The sequence below is a fragment of the Mauremys reevesii genome, linkage group 3, assembly GCF_016161935.1.
Source record: "Mauremys reevesii isolate NIE-2019 linkage group 3, ASM1616193v1, whole genome shotgun sequence".
Taxonomy (NCBI): Eukaryota; Metazoa; Chordata; order Testudines; family Geoemydidae; genus Mauremys; species Mauremys reevesii.
The window spans coordinates 204,086,126-204,105,321 of NC_052625.1; the positions used below are offsets into that span (position 1 = coordinate 204,086,126).

At 58.8% G+C, this 19,196-nt stretch overlaps 1 protein-coding gene across 2 annotated transcripts; it reads right to left on the reverse strand.

Moving 5' to 3' along the window:
• Positions 1-451: 451 nt before the first annotated feature.
• Positions 452-18,657, reverse strand: SLC35F6 (solute carrier family 35 member F6). 2 transcript variants are annotated; one of them, XM_039530756.1, is made up of 6 exons: positions 18,503-18,657; positions 9,113-9,185; positions 8,411-8,582; positions 6,324-6,536; positions 5,988-6,098; positions 452-5,226 (listed from the first exon to the last, which is right to left on the reverse strand). In XM_039530756.1, exons 1-6 carry the CDS (start codon positions 18,577-18,579, stop codon positions 4,745-4,747), a joined length of 1,128 nt encoding a protein of 375 aa, XP_039386690.1. In that variant the 5' UTR covers positions 18,580-18,657; the 3' UTR covers positions 452-4,744. The 2 variants fall into 2 exon arrangements, with proteins under 2 accessions (XP_039386690.1, XP_039386691.1); XM_039530757.1 differs by lacking the exon at positions 18,503-18,657 and adding an exon at positions 15,924-16,729.
• Between the last annotated feature and the right edge of the window lie 539 nt (positions 18,658-19,196).

Genomic DNA, 19,196 nt, shown 5'->3' on the forward strand with positions numbered 1-19,196 from the left:
TGAGAACCACTGTCCTACAGCGTGTGAACCAATAATCTGTCCCAATTTGGATTTAGCTCAGATCCGCTGGTTCCCTTCCCCAGACCTGGACAAGAGCTCTGGGAAGCCCAGACGCTCGTACTTCCCAATATATGGCCCAACAAAAGATTTTCTCTCACCTACTTTCTCTCATATCCTGGGACCAACACAGCTACATCTGTGCCACAAACATTCTCAGGCGTGGCAGATTTTTATTTTCAGTGGCTAATCTCTGTGTTTTATTCTGAAGCATTTTTTGATGTTTATCAATTTAAATGTTCATAGTTGTGGGAAATCATTGGGGGGAGGGGAGAGGCTGGCAATTATTTAATGTCAGTTAACAGCAAGATTCAAGGAGTGAAAACTGTATAAACTGTTCAAACCCAAATTGTCAATGTCACAGGTCAAAATACACATCAAAACTACCCTTAAATCAACAAAGCAAATCTGGTTTTATTGTTCATTCACATGGCCACTTGTAACCAGCCTAATTCAGAACTCTGCAGCACTGGATTTTCACTCAAATTGAGTTTTCAAGCAGCATTTTTCTTACTTTGACTATGGGTAAATTTTGATGATTGATGAAAACGTTGTTTGCTCAGTTTGTGAGTCTGGTGAAACTGATGTTTGCCAATATAAACTAACCCTTCCAAACCTACCTATTTTATAAGGCTCCCACCACCATGGCATGAGTATCTCATGATCTTTAAACCAGAGCCCATGTGCACAATCTTTGTTGTACTGAAATGTGAGGTAGGGCAGAGTGCGATCATACCTATTTTGCAAAGGGGAAACTGAGGCACAGAATGGCTAAGTGTCTGCAGGGAATCTATGTCAGAGTGGACTTGAACTCCTGTTTTCCAAACCCCTCAGCCATCCTTCCTCTCACAAGTAGCTTATGGTTTCCTTGCTCACCTGATCGTTGTATTTGCCTGCTGCCTCCTACCTTATACTTAGTGCATGAGCACTTCAGGCCAGGGTCTCTCTCTCTCTAAGGATCTGTACAGCACCTAGCGTAACAGGGCCACAATCCTGATAGATGCTCCAAGCTCCATCCCAGTAAACTGCACCGCCTGCGCGTGTGTAAATTGTTGCGTTGCAGACACTGCAGAGGGCATTCCTAGGAGAAGGGGGTTATGTGGCATGGCAGGGGCAACTTCTTCAGGGTCAGTGGAGAAGTTCCCCCTTCACCTAGCAACGGGGGTTCCTCCGTGGGGAAGGGGAGGAATTCAGCCCTGGGTTGAGGGCCAGTGCAAGGCCAAGGCAGCCCCCTAAGCAGGACTTAATTTGTGCATCTGCCTTCATTTGGCCCTCTCCCCAGGGCCAAATTCCCCCCCACCTCTGGCATGAGCCATTGCACACGAGTGCATCCCCCACAGCTCTGCAAGGAAGCCCAAGCCCTCAGCTCCGTCATGACCTCCTCTCTACCCTCCTCACGCTTCTTACTGGGAGGAAAGTGGTGTCTGATTGGGAGCACCACCTGCAGGAGATTGTAGGGGGGTCCCTGATACAGGGAAAGGGCCCCGACACTGCTGTGCAGAGCACTGCATTGCATTGCAAGGGACATTCCAGGACCCTCTGCTGCAGCCTCCTCTATCCTAGGATCTTCAACAGCCGCCCATCACCCTGACATCTGAGCACCTGCTGCAGGCCCCGTGTGCAGTGCCCCCAAGTGGTGGCATGGGGCCGCAGCACCAGTGCCCTGTCCAGCCAAGGTACACAGGGCAGGGCAGGGCACCTCTGCAGGCTAACGGGGGGCATCTCTGCCAACCCAGCCAGAAGGTGCTTTGCCTCAGCATCGGCTCCAAGGATGCTAGTTTCTCCAGGCTGCAGTTCCACATCAGAGGAGCCCAGCAGGCCCTACATGCAGCTTCTCTAACCCTCTTGTCCCAGGTCTCTCACCCCCCTTCTCAACCCGGGGATGCGCTGGAAGTGCACATGTCTACAGAGCTGGAAGGTTTGAGGGATGTAACATCCATCATAGGAGCCCCAAACATGGGCATGGTCCTCTTGGTACCAGTACCTGCCATGCTGCTGGCATGCAGGGGGTGGAGGGTGTACATAGGGGACTGCACACAGCTGGCTACCTGGAAGGAAATCTGCTACCAGAGCTGACTGGGGCCTGCGGATGGAGGATCCCACACTGCAACAGGGAAGACCAGCTCATGGCCTGTTGGCAGAAGCCAGGTGGTGCATACTTGGCCTGAGCCCTACAAACAGAACAGGAAAGCGGGTGGGCAGAGGGGGCACATGCCAGTGGATAGAGGGAGAAATGGGGCTTCTTTCACTCCATTATGTAAGGGAGAAAAGTTCTCAATTTTATTGGAGGTTTGGAGGGTGCATGGGAAGGAGGGAATTAGCGAGCTGGGGAGGAGAAATGCAGAGAGCAGAGCAAGAACCCAGGCTCAGCTCCCTCCAGCCTGACCCCCTTCTGCAGTAGCCTGGACAAGCCTCGGGGAAGTCAGATTCACGTTACTGAAGTGAGTTAAACGGTAGTGAAGGAGGGTTAATGCCACGGGGTCCATTGTGTTCAACATGCAATTGTGCAGCTGGAGGGGGGATGCTCCCTAGCTCCTCCGGTTATCCGCCCTTTGAAGCCAGCCCCCGGGGAGAAACACAAGTTCAAACTCCACTCTCCAGGGGCCAAAGAAAGGATTTCTGGATAAACAGCCTGGTTTTAAAGGCACGCGGGGCCTTCCTCCTGAGTCAGCACAGACAGGACCTCCGGTCCACAGCGGGCCCCATCCTCAGGGAAGGGGTGGGAGGACCAGGCCCCATAAGATGGGGGGCTTGCTGTAAGCTGAAGCTGTGACGAGCTGGACCCCGCCATGGAAACCCCTGGGGTGGGGGGGGTGAAGGACCCAGAGCCCATGGGAGGGGTGGGGTGAGCTGTGCATGCAGGGGCTTATAACGGTTTCTCTGCGATGCCTTTACCTGAACCGTAGAAGAGGCCGGCAGAGGAAGTGCTGGAGGGGTGCCAGACCTATGCCAGTCACGGGGAACTGGCTCAGAGGGGAAAGCAGGCAGGCCTGGCCGGGCAGCCTGGCTGTGCAGGGCACAACCCAGGGAACCCTGGCCAGAAGGGAGGGAGAGGGGTCTCCATCCCAGAGCGGCAGCAGCTGGGGGCTGAGAGCGGGTGTCCTTGCCGAAGGGGGGGATACAGGCACGGTGGCTGTGAAACGGGACCACCTCCCTCCTGCGCTGGAAGGGGCAGGGAAAGCAATGGGGACGGGCACGGCGAGGCCCTGGGCCACTCCAAGCACACGGAGGGACCGGGGAGCCCTGTAAAGGCCCAGCTCTGCCTGGGAGGAGGAGGCAGGCCCAGGCACGGCTGGGAAGAGAGAACCCCCCTGGCTGCAGCAGGCCCAGGAAGCCCCAGCAGGAGGGTGAGCGATTCAGGTAAGAAGGAGACAAGGCCCAGGGTTCTCCCCCGACCCCAGGCAGCTGCTGCAGACGCGGCTCCCAGGGGACTGTGCTTTACTGGTTACAAGAGATGCTGCTCAGTGCTCCAAGGCAAGAGTGACAGCACGTGCCCCCCCCACAGCCAGGCCAGGCCCATATCTCCCTCGCTGCAGGGCGGGTAAGGCAGCGACCGCCCTGGCTAATGCAGGTCCAGCAGCTTCCATTGCTCCCTGCCGGGCGTGACAGCCCACAGAGCGTCCCATCAACAGCGGGAGCGAACCAGCCACCTACGCACACACTACATGCCCCAGTCCTACGGCCGATTCCACCCAGCCCCCACAGGGACGACGCCATTTTGTAGAACAAAATGGCCCCCTGCGCCCAGCGTGACCTTGCACACGTGGTTTGCACAAGGTCACGCCTTGCACGCAGGTGTGGAATTTCACACTTTACTGCATGTGGCATAGCGCGACCCTGCCCCCCACATATGCTCCACTGGCCCCCGGCAGCCCAGCACCCAGGGGCCGGTGGAGGCAACGGGCAGCATTAAAATCCCCCAATGCCACCCCAGGTGCAGCAAACAGGGCCCCACCCTGCAGACGGCTTCAGCTCTGCGCAAGGAGACAGCCAAGGCAAAGAGCTTCCAGGGTTTACGGCCGTAACCAGTGCTCGTCCAGGCTCCATCTGCACGCGGGACAGAAGAGGGGTCGTGGGCCTGTCCCACCAGCCTGGAAAACGGTTTCCTCCAGTTACACCGTTAGACGCTGCAGGTGGCGCAGGAACTAGGTGGGTAGAGCAAGTCCTCCTCCTTGGGGGGCAGGGGAGAAGGTAAAGATGCCCCCCCATGAAGGTCACCAAGAAGTGCATGCACGGCCCTGAGCCCAGGTGTCTCCTTCAGAGGCAGCAGCTCCCAGCATCGGTCTGATGTGCATTCGCCGGTGCTGGTCCAGAAACCCATCCTGGCACAGCCCTGGGTCGTGCAGCCAGCCAGGCGGCGGGGGGGACCCACAGAACAGGATGTCACTGCAACCCCCTGGGAGAAAGGGGTGGATAACCCGTGTGCGCTGGCGGCATGGCAGGGCCTCCTCTGGGGATGGGCAGAGGCATTTTAATCAGGAGGGGAGCACCTCTAGTGACCTTCACTCTCCGAATCCCACCTCCCATCCCGGAGGAGCTGGACTGAGCCCCAGAGGAGCCGTGCCCAGAACGCCTGAGGCCTGGAGAGCCGACAGAGTACAGCGAGGCAGGCTCCGGTGTCCCAGCCCGTGCCAGGGGACAAGGGGGTGCTGGGATCTGGCGTCCATGCCCCGTGGGGTCCGGCTCCTCAGTCGTCTGCATTGATGGGTGCCCTCCCCCCTCCCAGCAGATTCTGCCTCTCGGCCTCCGAGCCCAGGGCACCCGCTGGGGGCCGGCGCCAGGGCAGCCTGGCGAGCAGGGGCTGGTGCAGGCCGTTGTAGAGGGCGGCGCCGGTCAGGAGGATGAGGAAGCCCAGGATCTCCAGGCCGTGGAAGGTCTCCCAGCCCACGGCCAGGCTGACGGCCCAGATGACCACGGTGCGCAGGCTGTCCAGCACCATGCGGGTGGTGGCGCTGATCTCCTTGGTGACGCTGATGCCGGCGAAGTTGAAGAAGGCGATGCTGCTGATGTTGCCGGCCAGGGCCAGGGCGATGAGCGGCTGGCGCCCGATCTGGCAGAAGGCATCCAGCGTGTCCTCCAGCACCTGCCGCGGGCTGCTGCTGAAGCTGCCCGCCGGGATGTAGTACATGGGGATCAACAGCAGGGACAGGATGACAAAGCCAAAGAAACCTGGGAGGGAGCAAGGCAGGGGGTGGCGGTGCAGAAAAGCCAGGCGCTGCTGGCTGGGGCTCATTCCCCGGAAGATGGTCCGTCCGACCCCTTCCCAACACGTGGCATTTCCTGCCCCAGACCCCTGAACGCTGGATCTGGGTTTTGCTGGGGGCCGGATTTCGGGAGAAAGCTGCAGTGTTTCACAGGCTGTCCTGGGTCAGGAGGATCTAGTCGCCCCTCCCGCCAGGCACAAGTGAGCCGCAGGGGTGGGCAATGAACCACGGGGTTTTAAGGAGGCCGCCCCTCGAGTCGCTATATTCCGGCCCCTTGCCGCAGTATCCGCCCCGCCGCTGTCTCACACACACGGAAAGCAGCCTGGCTAAAGACAGCTCTTCCCAGCCCCATTCACGTGGGCTGGAGGGGTGCGTGCCCAGCAAAGAGACCCTGGCTCCCCTCCCGCCTGCTGCCAGTTTGCCCTTGCTGCCTGGGCGCAGACCCCGGACCCCATGTCTTCAGCAGACAGGGACACTTCCGGTGCCCCCCATAAAAGCTTCAGCCCCCGCAGCCTAGCGCCAGCCTCGGAGGCTGGGATGCAGGAGGCTGGGATGCAGGAGGCCGCCCGCCGCATCTCCCAGCATGAGTGACTCCGCCACAGGCTCCTTGCTCGGAGTCAGTAGCCCAGATCTGCCCACAGGGCATCAGAGACACTTCCCCCTCCCCGTCCTTGCACCCGGTATGGGGTTCCCCCCACCCGGCCCCAGCCCCCTGCTGCCACCTACCCTCCGTGCCGACGGCCCGCAGCGGGTGCACGTCGTGTTTGTAGATGAACTTCTCCTCCAGCACCATCTGAATGGCGACGATCACCTGGGCCATGATGATGAGCAGGTCACCTGCAGGGGGGCGGGGAAGAGAGAACGTGGGGGTCTCCAGACGCAGCCCCGTCCCAGACTCCCCACCCGCCGGGCGGCGTAACCGGGGCAGGAATCTATTGCATTCAGGACCTGCGTCCCCGCAGCCAGTTCCACTCGGAAAATCTATCCCCAGCGATGGCCCCTTCTCAGATTCCTTCGTGGCCCTCCCAGGACGTCCCCTCCCCCCAGCCTCCCCCCACGCACCTGTGATGACCTCGCTCAGCTTGTGCGTCTGGTCGCGGGTGCCGAGCATGTCCGCCAGCCCCACCACCACCAGCCCGGCCATGGTGACCAGGATCCCCAGCCACTGGCTCGGCACCAGCTTGCGGCCCAGGAAGGCGACCGAGAGCAGCCCGGTGAAGATGATCACCGCCCCGCGCAGCATCTGGAAGCTGGAGGCGCTGGTCATGTTCAGGGCTACGGCGAGAGAACGTGCTTGTGGGTGGAGCTGCCGGGCCAGACGCGCCTCAGTCCTGACCCCCAGCTAGTCCGTTCCTCCCCTCCCCCGCAGACGCACCCCAGCCCCCCTGCTAGTCCTGTCCCGCCAGCTGTCTCCAGACCCGGCCATTTTAGGAGCCCAGTAAGCCAGGGACTCGTACCCCTGCAGAGTAGCTCGTGGGTGGGTGACTATGTCGCCCTCTGGTGGCTGGAAGCCCAGAGGCTAAAAGCCTTTATACCAGTACAGCTTGCGGAGCGTCTCCTCCTACTCAGGCACTAGAGCTCTGGTTTATCACAGCTGAGGGTCCTGGTTCTAGTCCCCCCAAACACAATGAGGCGTTTCAAATCTGGGAGGCATAGAGGTAGTGACTGTGCCCAGGCAGAATATTTCAGCCATGGCATCCTTCCCAGCCTGCATTCAAAGCTTCCCGCGCTCCCCCTCCCTCGAACGGCTCCCGCCAGCGGGACAATGCGGCCGGAGAACACAACGACCGGTCGTTAAATAGGGTTTAATCAGCGTCAGTCTGAGTGACGTCTCCTTTGATGTGCTCACAAGTAACTGCACTTCATCCATCGCGCATGGGGTGGGGGGTGTCGTTCCCAGCCAGGGAGCTTTTGGGGGTGACTTTAATTGGAGCTGTGAGCTCTGTGCTGAGGCCTTGTGGAAAGGGCCCCACCCCCTCTGCTTGTGGGCAGGACAGCTCACGTTTTGTGGTGGACGGTTAAAATCAGGAAATAAAACGTGACCGCACCAGCTGAGCGAGAACCCCTTTCAGAGCCTCCTCTCACGGCTGTGGGTCAGTGCCACGGGCCAAAAATCTCCTCACGCCACTTGGTCCAGGAGTAGCCAGAAAGAGATGCGTGCCCCCACCCCCCTTGTGTTATTTACAGCTGGGCAAAGCGAGCGCACCTCACGGGATTTCCCACCCACTCTGCCCGGGGGCAAATGAGGATGACCAAGGTGCCGGGCAGTGGGGAATCGGGCCCTGAGTTTCTAGGGGGTGGGGTGTTATTAAAACTGATTATTTACATAAAGGACATCGGACCGTCAGGGCTTCTTTGCCATTTGCGGACACAGGGCGTCCGGCTTCCCTTTGACTGGTTGGAGGAAGGAAGTGGTCAAAGCAGATGATTCGGAGGATGGCTAGCTTAGAGGAAGGACTGTGACAAAGTTAAGAGGCTACCCTGGGAATCTGGAGGCCAGGGTTCAAATCCTCGCTCCGCCAGATTCCCTGTGTGACTGTGGGCAAGTCGCTGCCCTTCTGTGCCTCAGTTTCCCCTCTGTACACTAGAGCGACTAGCTCTCCTTGCAACCCCTCTGTGAGGCAAAGCGGCATTCCAGAGTGTGAGGTGCTCAGACACTACAGTAACGGGGTCAGACACGTACTTAAGATAACTTCGGTTTCTGTCCACCTAAGAGAGGGCGCCCCCTACAGGCAGCAGGCCTCACTCCAAGAGAAGGCGCAATCTCTGGAGAGCTGATAGGGGAACATACATTGCTTGGTGGCCTGTTGGTTTGTTCTCTTTGTAATACAGATGAGCAATGAGGGGTGGTGGTGGGGAAACCAGGGGTTTTCTCCTCCCCTCCCCCCTTGCCAATTTGGTTTGGTTGGTTCAGTAACAGGGGGTAGTTTCCAAATGAAAAGTGTCACTTTTAAGCCATGTTCAAAGCTGGCGTTTTCTTTGCCTTTCTAAAAAACCAAACGGTGGGGGGTTAACCCCCCAGGAAGGACCATCTGCAGAAAGTCGTGACGTTTCACAGAGTTTTAAAGACAACTCCACTTGCCCCTTGTGTACCAGGTGCCCCCTGTCGCCCCCCAAGCCGGAGCTGCGTCGGAGCCCCCAGCACTTACCCACATACATGATGCTGGTCCCGGTCATGTCACACAGCGCCGGGGGCAGGAAGAGCAGCGGGTTGAAGGGCTGCGCGGGGGCCAGGCTGGGCTCTGCTCTCTGCCGGTCCCTGCAGAGCAGGATGTAGAAGGCAGCCAGGCAGGAGAATTCGCCCAGGAACATCCCCACGGCCTGAAACACGGACACAGCCGCTCTGTAACGACAGCGCCTGGGGAGGCGGCTCGGCAGAGGCTGGGCGCTGGTATCTCAGGGGGCAACCGCAGCTCCTCACCCAGTGACCGTTCCCTGGAGCGGGGCAGACCCAGGAAGCTCTGCCGCCCCACAGCTCCAGCCGTGCCCCTCAGTCCCAAACTGTAGCCTCCCCTCCAGCTGGGCCAGTGGATCCCGGAGCCGCTGGATGGCAGGACAGGCCAGAGTGTAAAATCGTATACGATCTGCTACGCAAACCTGCTGATCCGGGAAGGGGTGGAGAGGCGGGGGGAGGACAGGGCACCCCTCTTCCCCAGAATAACCCCCTCTGCTCCCCGAAAGGCACTGCCATCAGGGCCGGCCAGGGAGGACGCATGGTCAACACGCTGGCCTGGGGCTCTGTATTGCTGGGTTCATCTCCCTCCCCCCCGGGGGCTGGGAGGAGAGATCCGCCACGAGCGGGGTGTGCGCGCGCTCTGACCCCACACCCCGGGCGAAACCCAGGGCCGTACCTGGAGGAAGGGATGCTGGAAGCTGTGCTCTGCGCTCCCGCCGCAGCCCCCCGCGGTGAAGTTGTCAGCCCACCTGGAACCCAGACAGAGCGGGGGTTGCCGTTAGAACAGGAAACCTGCAGAGAGTGAAACCCGGCGCTTCCCCTTTCTTCAACAAACCGGGGACGTGCTAGTGACCCCAGCTACCGCTAAGCCAGGGTCCCCCCCCAAGCCAGGGCCAGGAGCGGGGGGACACAGACGGGGGTAAGGGGGCTGGGGTCATAGCTAGAGGGACTGAGGCCGGCAGCCGGGATCTCGGGCATGGGGCTGGCAGCAGGGACTGGGTCCAGGAGTGGAGCTAGGGGTGCTCCCTCCCTGACCCCATGTGGGGGGCTGGCCCAGGCCCCAGTGCGCCCTCCCGAATGTTCCTCCATAGGGATGCCTCCCCCCCCCCGCCGACTGGGGACCTCTGTGCTAAGTCCTGCTTTGGCTGGCGGGCTGGAAAACACCAGCGTTCTGAGGGTGAACAGCGGGAAGGCTGGGGCCGGAGGCTCCTGCATGCAGCTACAATCGGGAGACAGGCCTTTCTGAGCGACCAGATCCGCTCCGGGTCTCGCAACACTCACTCCCATCAGCCCAGCGCAGCGCTGGCAGAGCGAGCTGGATTCTACTCCGGCTCGTGCATCCCCCAGAGCGGCGCTACCGAACGGCCACTTTGCAGAGCAGATGGGCAGGCCCCGTTCCTTTAGCCTGCGGGGGAAACCGGCACGCAGCTGTAACGGGGCGAGCTTCTTCCGCAGCCCGCGAGGAAAACTAGTCTCCAAGTACCGCAGTCGGAAGCAGAGGAATCTCTGGCATTTACCGAGGAACACGACTCAGCCGAGGACACTTCCCCACCGGGCAGATGCAGTGCAAACTGCGCCAATGGAGTGCTGCGTTTTAAAAACGAGCAGCTGTCTGCACAGCTGCATCGCCTCGGCCCGCTCCTGACTGGGAGCATGGCCCAGCTATTCGAGCAGGGCCTGGGGCCCAGGACTCCTGGGTTCCAGCTTGCTCCGTCAGCCCGAGCCGTTATTTGCCGTTTCATGGCTGGATGGGGAATATTTGCCTCCCGGGATGCTGGGAGGGGAGATGATCGATCTGGAGATCTGTGGCGGACAGGAGCTAGGGAGAGCACTGGCGGATCTCTGCAGCGATCCTGTCTTCGCCCTGCACTGGCCCACGTCTATTCATGGTTCCCTAGGGCTGGCTGGAAGACAGGAGGAATTCCTCCCCCCGCCCCCCCTTCTCTCAGACTTGTAAAGGTTTGGACAAGCGCTTGGGTTACCCCCAACCCACTGCCCTTTAGACAAGCGCTTGAGGTCACGGATTGTCTCACAGCATTTCGAGCCAGATCACGGTATATCCGGGACGGGGAACGCGCCGTCGTCCTGCCCCCCCAACCTGGCCTCGACCCTGAGCAGCCTGAACCCTAGAACTGAGAGGTGGCGGGCGTTTCAGGTCAAGTCCAGCTCTCTGCAAATGCAAACTCATGGCCTGCCATCAAGGCCCCAGGCCCAGCACCCGGCAGCCTGGTGTCAGCACACTGCAAGTCCTCTAGCAGCTTTAGGGAGGGGGTTTTTGGACTGAATTTAAAGGGATGAATCCAATCTGTGCATGTCCTTTGCACTAGGTGTTTTGACATTACGTGTTTTAAGCTGCACCCAAGTTCTCCGTGCGTTACGTGTTCGTGCACTGACAACATAAACCTCACATTGCTGAAGATTAGATTGCAAGGGGGAAGGGTAGAGGTTTCTGGAGGGAACAGCTGGGGCTTTTAGTAGTTTGAGAGTGTAGGATAAACCCACCAGCTGGATGGCTCTTAAGCAATCAGCAGTGAAGCAGTTGGCAATTTAAGCGGCACGGTCATCATTAGGTTTCAGAGTTAACACGTCAAGCTGAAGGGGGCAATCCACCCCTCCCTTAGGGGGTGTTTCAGCCTGGCTGCCACCCCAGCAAGACGACACTGCATCTGTTTGCATTTGGAAGGCTTACTTGACAGCCATAAATACCAGCCACTCGCAATTCTGGAGCAAAGGATAGATTTTGCAACTGAGGAGTCTGCTGCAGAATACACAGGGCCTGGCCTATTGGACACATACTGCTGCTTTATCTAGCCTAGCACGTCACCGGGACTAAACGGGCAATGAATCAGAACAGAACGAGACTGCGTTTGTCTCACTCCAGCCACCTCGGCTGCCCAGATTTCTGTTCCTGGAGAATAAGTCCAGCTTGTTCAGGCGGGATCACTAGGCTGGAGCTGTTCCAGCTAGTCTGGGCCAGTGACGCTCAGAGCTCTTCGATGGGAGCCCTTGGGCACGCTGCACGGGCTTGCAGATTTGGGGAAGCGGTTAGGAGCAGCAGTGGGCTCAGTCCGGTGGGGAACGAAGGGAAGAGTCTTGCTTTGAGACGCTGTCCGAGCTCTAGCAGCGGAGGTGAGCCACAGCACACTGTTTGAGCAGAGTCACGGGTTCAAATCCCCCACGGCCATGACACCCAATATCAGGGCCACCTCCCAGCAGTGGGCAACACAGTGCCCCAAGTTCCTACGCTGCTGTCGGTGCTTTTGAGACTGACCGCAGCTGGGCTGCCCACTCCTGCCCTCCCTTGGGGCAAGCTGGCAGAGGGGCTGCTGATTGGCAGCCATGGCCTTAGGGGGCAGGTGTCTCGCAGTTCACACTCGGCAGGGAACGCTTCTCCCATCCCAGGAATATTTTCAAGAGTTTTACATTTTTTTTACCATCCCGAATTGGAACCGCAACAAAGATCTTGACAACGTCTGTGGCCGAACGAGTCGTCAGAAGATTTTTGTTGGGGTCAAGCCAAGTGTTTCATTTTGATCCTCTCTCTTTTTTCTTTTCAGCCGAGCGAGCTGACGTTTTGAAACAGTCGCTTTGAATGGGAAACTTGCTGCGGTCGAAAGGAACAATTCCCAAACTTTTCTGCAACTTTTTTCCCAGGTTGGGAGATTCGTCCAAGCTGGCCCTGTCTTGTGACCCCTTTCTGCTTTGACAAATTAGCATTTTTTTTGGACAAAAAGGGATTTGTCAAAGAGTTCCCAGCCAGCGTTACAGTTTACAAAACTCCTGACATGCAGCCAAGGTAAAGTGCTCTTTGGAGACCACCCCAGCAGCAGATACTTCCCAGGAAGGAAAAGGCTGCTTTCTAAGGGGCCTGCAGACGCAAGTGCTGTCACTTGGCCAGTTGCTGCACAGACTTGCCTGCAAGCCCAGTGATTAGCACAAAGCCTTAGGCTTCCTGGCACCGATTCCAGCCCCTCCCTGGCCGGGAGTGACAGTGAGGCGAACCGGACACCTCTATGTAACAGACAGAGTAAGGGAGCCTCGGCCCCAGGGAATCAGATGTCAGCCCGGCATTAATCTTCACTAGATCAGTCGTGGAAAGAGAGGTGTCTAGGGAGAGCCGGGGGATCCCGCGAATCAGGGAGCAGCACCCCCTTTGCAGACAGCCGATCCTCTGCACACGGAGATGAGGGAGCAGGAATGGCAGCGTTGCCCTTTGGGAGGTGAAGAGGGTGCCGCCACCTCCCCACCCCTTCCCCCCAACATTAACCCATCTGGAGGCAGGTTTCTGCATCCAGCAGAGACAGGCTAGCGAGCTCGAGGGGCCACTCCTCTGCCCCAGCACTGCTTGCCCAAGGGCAGCTTTCAGAACCGTGCCATCGGCTGCCCCGGAGGTTTGCATCAGCTGCAGGCAGGGGCCAGGAAGGGGAGAGCGTTCTTCCCCTAGGAAACGGCACTGCCTTTGCCCCGGGATGCGAGACGGGCGGAGGCTCATCCTGGGCCCGATTCCCCCCGCCCGGTCACACCCATGTTACGCAGATGCCGGGCAGGGAGAGACAAGGGCCCGTGATTAGCTTCCTTCCCCGAGCACGTTCGTTCTATGCCACGTCCACACTCGGCTGCAGCCTCCCTTGCCAGCAGGTGCTGCTCAGTGGGAGCTGCCAGCCCAGCATCCAGTTACGCCAAACTAGAGGGAACAGCTATGGGATCTAGGCACCAGCTCTGGATTTCAGCCACGCCCCATGCGACAGATCAGAATCCTGGCTGCTGCGACGTCTCTGCCTTGGAAAGACGCAGGGCCGAGCCGGTCTTACGTTTGAGGCTCTACCTGCTCCGTGGAGGAGGTTGCTTCAAGCCGATGGTCTCCCTTGTCCCTCCAACGCTGCACAACCACCTCCACCCCAGAGGTGGCTGCAATTCAGACCCAAGGTCTCACAACTAACTTTCTATCCTGTGATCTGACGTGCTTTAGGGCCTGCCTCTGCGGGACTCCCAGTCTGTTCCTAGACTATGGAGCCCAGGAGAGGTGGGTGACGGGTCTAGCGATGGATCTGTCTTGCCAGCAGTTTAATTAGTTCCCACGTGCGCCTAACAGCCCCACTCCACCCTCAAGACACCCGCACATCAGAGAGCCAGGATAAACCCGGCTAGCTTAGCTGAGGATTTCACACGGTCAATACCCAGGTCATTACACAGAGGCAGGGAGGTTCAGGAGTGCCTAACTGGGGAAGGGAGGTTTGATATGTGGGGAAAGGGGATGTTTCCAGGGCTTTGTTCTTAGATCGCTGAGCTGCTGAGAAGAGCTGAGTTATCAGCCTGAGACGCCAAGGCCCTTTTATCCACAAAACAAGGGTAGTAGCTAGTGGCAGGGCAAACACTCAGTACCGCTTCCAGCCTCCCCATCTTCTCCACACCCCTCCCCATCTTTAAGAGCCCAAGATTCGCCACACACGTTTTCACCCTTCCTAGGGGCAGAGCTGCTCAAAACGTTTCTGTGGAAAACACGTGCAGGCTCCTGCAGTGGATGCCGGTTACGTGCTGTCTGGAGCGGCCGAGTGCCCAGCTCCGGGCAGACTGTTGGAAAACAGGGCAGACCCCCCAAACGGGTGGGGTGTCTGTAATTACATTAGTTACTGGCGTGGGGAAATCCGAACTCCTGGGTCACCAGACCGGTCTCAACACGGAGTCAGACGTGCCCCTCGGCCTCTCCAGTCCATCTCGCCACCCAGACAAACTGGCCTTTGTGATCAATGGTCGCTTACACCAAAACCCACACCCCAGCAGGCTGCTCCCAGTCCGAAGAGACCAGGCACTTGGTACCACAGATCGTACACCAGACTACCCGGGAACTGGCTCCCAGTGTTAACTAACTAATGGCTTATTAGCAAAGAAAAGGTGAGTTACTGAGGGGTTAAAGCAGGTACAATACATGCACAGGCGAGTCAGAGTCTATCTTTCCAAATGGCAGTGGAGCTGTAGCAATCTGCCCATTCCCCAAACGCCTCTCAGAGCTACCCAGAATAACTCTGGGGTTCTCCCTCGTCTCGAGCCGTCCCTTAGAATCCGAACAGCCCAGAGACAAGGATCTTTCCCTGAATTCACACTTCTCCCAGAAAGAAAGCCGCCAGGGTCGCTACCCACAGGTGGGCTCTGAGGAAGGAGAGTGAGAAATGCATCTAGCGTCTTATCTCCGGTCACCACACACAATGGCCACTGCTTTGAAAGTGACATTTCCATTAAAGTTCTTCATTTGCATCTCAAGGTTTCTCTCTCCTTTGAGAGGTTAAGGGGATGTCCACACTACACAGCTTTTAGCGACACGGACATGGCTGGGTCTGAGCCGCTCGCGCAGCGGAGCCGGTGTTTGTCGGCTCTCCTGCTGACCACGCGCTGTTCACACTGGCATTTGTCATGGCAAAACTTGTGTCTTTCGGGGGGGGAGGGGGTTTAACACCTCTGAAAGACAAAAGTTTGGTTGTTCAATTGCCAGTGTAGACCCAGCCTTAGTGACAGGGGTACATGCTGTGGAAACATTTGCTGCGCCATTATAATGGGAGACAGAGACGTGAAAACAGCACTGGCATAGGCACCGGCTCCGAGCACCTGTAACCCACACGCCTGCTGGGTGTGGTGTGGTGTCCCATCTAGCGGCACCAAGACCACTTAGAGAGAGGTTAATGAGTCTGCGCTACAGCCTGAGCTAAGAGCCATGGGGCTTTTAGCCCATGCAGTAGAGGTTCATGCATTTAGCTCCAAAGGTCCCAAGTTTGATCCCACCCGCCGACGTCCAGGTTCTGTCAGTGTTACACACATACACACACACACACACAAATAAGCAGGGGCTTAACACCCACCAGCAGCCAAGCTCCCCACCTCACCTGCTGCAATCAGCTGTTCTGTGGGGAGGTGGCGGGAAGGGGGGGGAGCACCCCCTGCGTAGAGAGGAAGTTGGCGCCTATGAACACAGCTAACATCCCACTAGTTTTCAGGAAGTTTATAAACCAAACACAGTCGCTTTGAGCCAATAGACAAATAAATCAACCTGGCCTCCAGCTCTGCATTTGTCAGCGTTCAGTGAGGCCTGGGGCTTTGGCATGAGTGGGCCTGGCGCTGGCAATGCTGATGAAGACAGCTTTCTGCTAGTAGCAACTGATCCCGTCCCACGGACTTTAACAGGAGTCAGATATTAGCACCATTTTTTAGCAGGGAGAGGTGCCGTGCAGGCCCACGGGCCCCCATTCCCCACTGAAAGCCCCAGCTGCAGGCAGGATTGTAGGGCTGCAGCCAGGGAAGGAAGCTCTGGGACATGCCAAGCCTAGGCAGCCAGGTGCCAGGGCAGGGCACAGCCCAGAGATAACAAGGAGAGGTACCATGCAGTCCCACGTTCCCCAGCACCCCTATCCCCAGTGGAAAGCCCCAGTATCGAGGCTGCAGCCCCCCACCCCCCTGGCCTCCCCTCCCACTCCACAGTGACAGGACTCCTGCGTTACCTCCTGTGCAGGTGGCAGGCCCCCTGCCACCCCAATCTGCTGTCCCAGGCAGGGGCCTTTCACTCCTTGGCAACCTCCGGCTAACAACGCTTTGCTGGGAACGGAGCAGTTGCAACTAACCAGCATCTGCTGTACAGCACAGAAACAAGGGGATTTCAACCAAGTTTCCCAAACAGGAAAAAGTCAAACCCGTTTAGGGTGACCAGATGTCCCAATTTTATAGGGATAGTCATGATATTTGAGGCTTTTTCTTATAGTTTTGTGTGAAAGTGAAAGGGATCCAAAGCAGGTTTCACTGCTCCCAAGAGGAAATATTTTGGAATTTCCATTGTGCAGGATACACGTGCCACCAGCCTGAATTTAAAGATCTACCATGCAAATTAAGTTGCCCTTGGATTTGAGGTCACTTCTAACTGGGGTGGGGAAATCAGGAGAGGCAAAGATGTTTTGTGGGAAAGCAGAGAGCAGGGGTTGCATCTTGCACCATGAAAGTGGGTAGGATCCTGCTTCGTGCTTTGGGCACCAGGAAGGATGTGTTGGGAACATGTAAAATTCAGCCTCAAAGCTCAGCAGGAAAACCTAGAGGGAGCAGAGGTCACAACCCAGACAGTCCTGAAGTAGGGCGGGGGCGTGGGGCGGAAGGCGCCCAGTACGTCACAGAGCAGAAGCCGCTTTCTTGACTTTGCTCGTGTCTTTCACGCTAAGTCAGCAGAATTTCTGCACAAGTCAGGGCAGAGCCTGACCTCACCTGCCACATGACCAGACACACCAACAACCCAGCCCAGCTGACCACCACACTGACTCAGCTCTGCATTTTGCAAGAGGCATTAAAAAAAAAAGAAGGGCTAATCAGCGGTTTCTGTTGAGACCTTTGCCAAGGCAGGGACTCAGGAGATGGGGGGGGTCGCTTCCTGGGCCCCCTTGGGCAAGTTGCTTTAATTTCCCCGTGACTCAGTTTCTCCATCTGGTATTTCATTAATTGCGGCAAAGCGCTTGGATACAACAAAGACGGGGCACAGACGAGCGGACAGACGACGCTCAGAGCTAGCGCTCCGTCCCCCTGCTCGCATGAGGGCAAAAGAAGCCGGGAGATCAGCGCTGGCTTCCTATCTCCCTCCACAGGCGGGCTTTGCAGGAAGGGAAGTGGTTGAATCCCCATTCTCAGCTCCGTCACTGGCTGCAGAGGGAAAGGAAGCCCCATTTCTAACCTACTGCATGTCCTTGGCTTTAGAGCACTGCACCCTTTGCAAAGCCTAGGGACCAGTATCAACTTAACAGCGAGTTTACACCCGGCCCCACGGCGGGAATGAACTCCGGCTTGGTGAAGAGTCAAACCCCACAGCTGGGACCAGCCCATGGACAGACGAGGCTCTTTCAGTCTCCTGCTTTTCTGCGTAAGTCGTAGCTGTAGAGCTGAACAGGTGCAGGTGTGCAGCCCGTGTTCAGCGATCTCAGCACATACCTGATTGGCAGTGGCCTGGCATTTTGGGGGCAGGCAGAGAAATGGCTAGAAGAAATCTCCCCTCCTCAAATGGTGCACCGCTGCCCAGCGAGGGATAGCACCACTTCCCTTGCAGAACAGGGCATTAGCCAGCCTCAGGGGAGGGACTGCTCTGTTTGCAGGCGCTACTCCTCACGTTGAGCCTTTTTGTGCAAGGAGAACCCCAACCCAGTCAGGATTCGAACTCAGCAACCGGTTAACTCTCTTTGCTGAGCCTGGCAGGGGGCTGTTCTGGGCCAACCATTATCTCCGCATCAAAGGTGTGGCTACGTGCCCCTGCGGAGCAGGCAGGTTTCTCCAGGGCCAGGGCCAGAGCCGCCCCCTACCCTTGCCCCTGAGGGGCATCCGGCTGTGGAGCCGAACACACCACAGACATGCCAGCGGGCTAAGCACCGGCCAGACACGGCGCAGCAGGTGGAGAGCTGAGGCACCGAACGGGCCGTGTCCACACGCACGGCAGCCGGACTTTAACCGCACTGGGGTAGTTACAGGGGCACAACCCCCCGTCAACATGGAGAAAAGGGCCCATCCCACCGCAGCGCCCCCCTATGGGAAGGGAGGGACATTCCTCCAGCTCCCCCAACCCTGTTCCCAGGAGAAATAGGGTCCCTTCGACATCCAGCCTCCCCCGCATTTACTGAGGGCTGGAGGGAGATAGAGCCCCCCCCCGGGGGGAGCCCAGATCAGAGCCCATCTCCTAACCCCCCTCCAGCCACCAGACAGATCCGAGGGGGCGGGCAGCCCACAGGAAGCACCCCCTAGCGCTTGGCACCCCGCATTGCTCCCCGGGACCCGGGTGCAGCCCCCCCGCCAGCAACCCCCCCCGCATTGCTCCCCGGGACCAGCCCCCCCCAGCAGCCCCCCCCGCATTGCTCCCCGGGACCCGGGTGCAGCCCCACATTGCTGGTGCAGCCCCGCCAGCAACCCCCCCCGCAGTGCTCCCCGGGACCCGCCCCCCCCAGCAGCCCCCCCCGCAGTGCTCCCCGGGACCCGGGTGCAGCCCCCAGCAGCGCCCCCGGGGTGCTCCCCGGATGCAGCCCCCCAGGAGTCCCCCCCGGCTCCCCCCCAGGCGACTCACTTGGCCGAGAGGGTGTTGATGGAGCCGGTGAGCAGCATCAGGCCGGCCAGGAAGAGCTGGTACTTGGTCCAGGCCATGCTCGGGGCCGGGCTCGCTCTGCACCCACCGGGCCCGGCCGCAGCGCTCGGGAGGGAGGGAGGAGCGAGCGAGCCCCGGGCTGGAGGAGGAAGGGAGGTCACATGACCGCAGTCAGCTGAGAGACCCCGCCCAGCCCGCGCTCCCCGCCCCCAGGGCCCCGATCCGGCTGCCGCGCCCGGCCCCCCAGAGCAGCGGGGGGTACCCAGACACGGGCCCTGGGGTGCGCCGGGGCAGGCAGAGCCTGGGGGGCCCTGCGCCGAGGAGCCGGGCCCCACTGGGGGCCAACGCAGGCCAGAAACCTGCCCCCCAATAATCCCTCCAGCAGCTGATCCTTTAGGCAAACAGCCCGTCCTGATTCTAAAACCTGCCAGTGGTGGGGAGTCCACCAGGCACTGGGGTAAATTGTTCCAGTGGTTAAATCCTCCCCCTCTGACGAACTTGCAGTATTTGCCTCTGAATTTGGCCTTCTGCAGCCATTGGCTCGTGGGAGCCATTTCTCTGCTAGGCTGAAGCAGGGGCGGCTCTAGGCACCAGCAAAACAAGCTGGTGCCTAGGGTGGCAAAATCTAGGGGGCGGCAAAAGGCTGGGGCCCCAGCTCATCCCGCCGCTGCGAGCC